At 34.4% G+C, this 6,095-nt stretch overlaps 1 protein-coding gene across 1 annotated transcript in view; it reads left to right on the top strand.

Annotated features, from left to right (window-relative positions):
• Positions 1–5,698, top strand: part of LOC106878301 (sterile alpha motif domain-containing protein 14) — a 42,676-nt gene extending 36,978 nt beyond the window's left edge. The window contains exons 10-12 of the mRNA XM_052975963.1: positions 3,892–4,007; positions 4,357–4,533; positions 4,908–5,698. Of these exons, the coding sequence (XP_052831923.1) occupies positions 3,892–4,007; positions 4,357–4,533; positions 4,908–5,057 (443 nt within the window). The 3' untranslated portion in view covers positions 5,058–5,698. The remainder of the gene's footprint in view (positions 1–3,891; positions 4,008–4,356; positions 4,534–4,907) is intronic.
• The last annotated feature ends 397 nt before the right edge of the window (positions 5,699–6,095 follow it).

Below are 6,095 nucleotides of genomic sequence, written 5' to 3'. Positions count from 1 at the left end.
CTCACCAAGGTCATCAGCTGTCGGACGCCGACGAAGGGAAATAACCCTGAAATCCGGATACGTTCGTGCTGCAGATCGAGGTGAGAGGGATAACTTCCCTTGGCAAACAGGACACAGTCGTGTGTCGATAAGCCAGCTGGAGGAGATGTCCTCCTGGGGCTAAAAGCAACAGTAACATCCACCCCTAGGGGTCAGCCACACTTAAGTGGCAATATACTACACTTTATCGTGCAGTTACTGTTAATACTTCATTTAGAGAATTAACATTGCTATATATATATATATATATATATAAATGTTTAAAAAACGGCCGATGTATATAAACAGATTTTTAAAGAACTTCAAGGAAGTACACACAGAAAAAACCTGTTACTCTAGACAATTATAAATATTCAAATTTAAATATCACCTTATGTAATGTTGCTTTAATAGAATCTAAATTAGACTTTAAAATTAAGGTTTGCTATTATCAACAATATATGTATGTACCATCCTATAGTGTCTACCTGTCTATATTTCCTATAGTATCTACCTTTCTATATTTCCTATAGTGTCTACCTCTCTATATTTCCTATAGTGTCTACCTTTCTATTTTTCCTATAGTGTATACTTTTCTATATTTCCTATAGTGTATACCTTTCTATATTTCCTATAGTGTATACCTTTCTATATTTCCTATAGTGCCTACCTTTCTATATTTCCTGAAGTGTCTATCTTTCTATTTTTCCTATAGTGTCTACCTTTCTATATTTCCTATAGTGTCTACCTTTCTATCTTTTCTATAGTATCTATCTTTCTATTTTTCCTATAATACCTACCTTACTATCTTTTTCTGTATTAGAAACCAGTAATAATAAAATAGTAGTTAAGAATTTCTGTGAGTTTATATTTGTTTTGCCATGATTTTCCCCCAAATTTTATTTATCCGGGAAGAGGAAGAGGAGGAGTTGTTCCTATTCCATTTCTATATATTTTCAGCTTTTTCTTTCCTGCTTGTATTTACAATTTTCTTTACCAAATTTTCCCATTTTCCTTTTCTGTGTTGATCCACTTACAGCCACAGCTTTCAACATATTCTATTTATTGTTTTCTGCATTTTTCCCACCAGTTTTTCACATTTCCTGTTGGATTTCCTGTTCAAAAATATTTATTGTTTCATTGAGGGTATTTACATTGTCACAGAATCAATTGTAAATTGTTCCTAGAAGTAACCCCACATTCCCCACCCCACTTATTCCATTGCAACTATAAAATAGTAAAAAGAAATAACATAAAAATAAAAAAGAAAGACATGAAAACAGAAATTTTAATAGATTTGTCCTAAAATACTTTATTAGCAAGTCTTACAATTTGAAATTATAAAATTTTCCTTGCATGGTTGACTGAACACATTTTTTCTGAAGCTCCTATAATTAATATTAAAAAACCCCAAAACCTAATTCACCTGTTGTTGAACTCATTGAAAAGAGAAACGGACGAAAGGTAGATATGTTGTTGTTGTTGTTTACACTCATGGCAGCCTTGACAAATAGTGACAAAATGACACAAGCCATATCCTTCTTTGTACTTAATATCCATACCTTTTGGTTGTTGGTGCTGTCTTTCTTTCCTTGATAATGCTGTTTTCTGCCCCTCACCCCTTTCGGTTTTTTTTTTTGGTTTTGTTTTTTGTTATCCTTTTCTAACAAGTTGCAATGGCCCTGAGTCTTGTATACAACAAGCTGGCAGAATCATTAGTGTGCTAGAAAAATTGCCTTGCGGTATCCCAGCTCTTTACATTCTGTGTTCAAATCCCAGCAAGGTCACATTTGTCTTTCATTTTTTGGGACCCAATAAGAATCAGTACCAGTTGAAGACTGGGGTGGTGGTGGTGGTGATATAATCGACATGTCATCTCTTCTAAAATTGCTGCCCTTGTGGCAAAATTTTGAAAGCAAAGTTTTGTGCTGGCAAAATTTTTACTGCACCAAACAAAATTTGTGTTTACATTGCTGGTGGATGATAACTATTCTCTGTGGCCACCACCAATGACCACACACACAAATGCTTTCCATGCTCCACAAGTCTGTGTGAGAGGTTTTCTCATGGTAAATAACAGTTTGTGCTGTGATACACCACCCATTTTTAATTGTGTGGTAAATATTTGCTTTTAACAATGGTTTGAGGCAGAGAATTTAAGTTTTACAGAAAACTGACATGTTGTTCAGGCACTGAATTTAACACTAGCCCATGCTTAATTATGCTTAAATATGATTAATTTTCATTGTGTTTTAACATTTTCTTTTTCATGCTTGTATGGGTAGGAAAAACTTTATTGAGGCAGTTGTTTCTACAGTCAGATGCTCTTCCTGTCACCAATCCTCCCCTATTTCCGAGCACAGTGAGGTTTCCGCATGACTAGGCATGTTTTTGGTAGAATATCCAAAATGGACATTGCCTGTATGATAGTGACACTCATTGACAGCTATTCTGACAATTTGAGAATTATGAATTAATGGAGGAGTCTTTATGTGGACGCTTGAACTGCTAGAAATAGCAGGCAAATCTCTTTAACAAAAAGGACGTGTTTAATATAATTCTAAGTATAGTGTCTAAAGCTAATCACAACTGCAGTGTCTGATTTACAGGACTACTCAATCAGGGCAGACCTGGAGTTAAACAACAACAATATCTCTGGATCATTAAGAGAGTTTCTAGACTTGCTAGTAATAACAGCTGAATGTCTCTCAGATAACACTTTATCACATTAAAAAAAAAGACACAATAGATAATGTAGATCCGAATTCAGTTTGTCAGAAAAAAGAGTAATGTCTTTGAATATAGGTTTGCTGGATCAGAGCTGACCTGGTATTAAAAGGAACAACAAAGTCATTGCTGTGATTGAAACCTTCATCGATTACTAGCTCGGCAACCTCGCCAGCTGTTGCAGTTCAGAGAATTTACTTGATACACGTATATAACAGCCTGCATGACCTCAACGTCAGTTTACGTCACATACAATAATGTGTGACTCAACTGTAGATAATACGGCTTTCATTTTATTGATATATAACAGTGTGTGTAATGTGTGTGCAATTGCATGTACCAATGTGCAACTGTGTATGTGTACATATTATGTATACACACACATACTGTTATATGAACTTGAAAGGATGGAAGGCTGTGAATATAGGTATGTTTGAGTGAGTGTGTGTATGTGTATATATATATATATATATATATGCACATACACACACATACAGTAGACCTCCGCTTTATAAATCTACCTTGAGACCATCAATTTTGGATTTATTAACAGAGGGAACAAAATTTGCGAATTGATTAAACGTGTATTTATTAAAATACATACATAGGTGAATACATGAATAAAAACATTTTAAACAATGTTGTTGAAAGAAAAAATTTGTCTAGTGTTGTTTGCTTTGCTGGAGGTTTTGTTCGCAACTCTGCATTGATACGAGTGGGTGCTGAAAAGTTCCTGGTTTTGGGTAATAGAAAATACAGAAGGATCAGTTAATTATGATTTTATTCAACATATTCTCCTCTCAGATTCACACACTTATTACAGCAGTCCTTCAGTTTTTCTAAGCCTTGTAAAAGAACATGCAAGGTTGGGGCTCCCAACAAAAAAACCATGAACTTTTAAGCACCACCTCATACATACACACAGATACATGTAGTGTGTGTGTGTATATATATATATATATATATATATATATATATACATATACACACACACAGTATAATATATATATTGAGTAAGCTGTATATGCAGATGTTCTACTTTCGCTCTGAGTAGAACTGCTGCTCCTCCTCTTTTTCCTTCTCTGCTTAATTGTCTACAAGATTGGTGAATGGTGCTAAGTTTCTATCTACTTCCATCCTCCACAGCTCAACCAAACATCTCCATTGAACACTCACCTGCTAGCACAGCATCAAACAGAAGCCCAGATTCCAAATCAAACAGATACTCATTGAAAAGTAATTTATCATCAAATCCATCGGAGGTAAGTGCAATGAAAGAACTCTCTCCCTCAACAAACCAAAACATAAAACCCAATCCTTCTTTCTTGCCTTTGCTCTCACTGTATATTTTATATCCCACTGGAATTCCTGTATATAAATAATTGTCTATTGTAGATATATAACCAATTTATTGCACATAAATTTTCATAGCAAAACCTTAGATGGACCCCATAAGAGCCATATGGACCCCAGTTAAGAAACACTGGTCTAGACAGATGAATGTATGATGGGTACCTCTAATCTCTGTCCCTAACTTGCGTTAGTGACAGACCATATATTTTTTTTGTGTTGTTTGTTAATTAAGCATGTTATATGTGTTTATCCTTGCAGGATTCCACCTTAAATAAACGAAGTAACCCAACCAATGTAGGTTCAATCACTGACTGGAGCCACGATCATGTTTGTCATTGGTTGCAGACTCTTGAAATGACTCAGTATATCCCGAGCTTCCACGAGAAACAGATCTCTGGCAAAGACCTACTACTTCTGGACGGATCTAAACTTAAGGTAGAAATGCTTGTTATTATTATTATTATCAAGATGGCGAGCTGGCAGAACCATTAGCATGCCGGGCGAAATGCTAAGTGGTATTTTGTCTGTCTTGGCATTCTGAGTTCAAATTCTGCAGAGGTCGCAGTGGGACTGAACCTGGAACCATGTGGTTGGGAAGCAAGTTTCTTACCACACAGCCGCTCCTGCGCCTGATGATTACTTATGTCTAATGAGTTCTCGTTACCCACAAGAGTTTCATTTGTTACCCACTTGGGGTTAATTTACTCTGGTTTGCCAGCCCCTGTCTTAGAGAAGTGTTCGCAATGCATCAATATGATTTGTTTTTAAATTCCTCTCAACTCTTGTCTTCTTCTTCTTGTTGTCCGCAGACCCTTGGAGTGAGCAGCAGCAGTGACCGGAATGTGTTGAAGAAGAAAATCAAAGAGATGAAGACGGCTGCCGATAAAGAACGCAAACAAATGGAGAAGGAGCGAAAGGCCAAAGAAAAAGAACAGAAAAAGTTACTTAAGAAGAAATAATCCAAACGGAGAAATTTAAAAAAAAAAGAAAAAAATTGCAAAGGGTAGGAATTGGGTGGTTTATATATATATATATGTATATATATATATATATATATATATATATATATATATATATATATATATATATATATATACATGCATACATAGATACACACATAGTATGTGTGTATATATGCATATATATATACATATATATATATATATGCACATACATACACACACACACATACTTGTATGTAAGATGGTGTGAAGACTTTACATTTACTGTTTTGAGGTACTGAAACGAAACCCAAACTAAACCGATTCCAAGACAGCTGCTTGCAGTACGGCAATTTACCCTGAGGTAGATTTGGTAATTCATAATCAAGGAATTATTATTATGACTGTGAAATTGTCTATTATTGTTGTTGTTGTTATTATTATTATTATTATTATTATGATTATTATATTTCGTCTTATTATTGTTTATCATTATTATTATTATTATTTTTTTTTTTGTTAACAACCCTGTTCTCATCTGTCTTTTAGCCAGTGATCCATTATCTGCTGTATGTATGTATGTGTGTGTGTATTTATATACATATATAACATCTACATACATACGTACGCATAATTATAAATCGGCACCATGTCTTGACCGCCTGTTTTTGTATTGTTTTATGGTGCTGGAGTTGTATAAAATAGATTTATGATAAAAACCTACTACATGTGTGTATATATATATATATGTATGTGCGTGTGTGAGTGTATGTATGTATATGATTTTATATTTCCAGTTGTCATTAAAGAAAATTGTTTAGAAAATACATGCATGTATTCCAAATATGGCTGTACTCCGGTTTATATTATTATTATTTTTTTTTTTTACTAATGTCTGACAAAAGTTGAAACTGGAATACTGCCATTTTGTCTGTACAAGCTGTTCCCCATATACATACCTATATATAGTTACACACACACACATACAGACATATATATATGTCAGTAAATAGTGGGGTTGTGTTAACCGCACGTGGAGAAATAATAGGAAAATGA

Source organism: Octopus bimaculoides, chromosome 23, assembly GCF_001194135.2.
Source record: "Octopus bimaculoides isolate UCB-OBI-ISO-001 chromosome 23, ASM119413v2, whole genome shotgun sequence".
Lineage (NCBI taxonomy): Eukaryota > Metazoa > Mollusca > Cephalopoda > Octopoda > Octopodidae > Octopus > Octopus bimaculoides.
The sequence above is the reverse complement of the archived record's forward strand: the minus strand, read 5'-3'. Positions and strand labels throughout refer to the sequence as shown.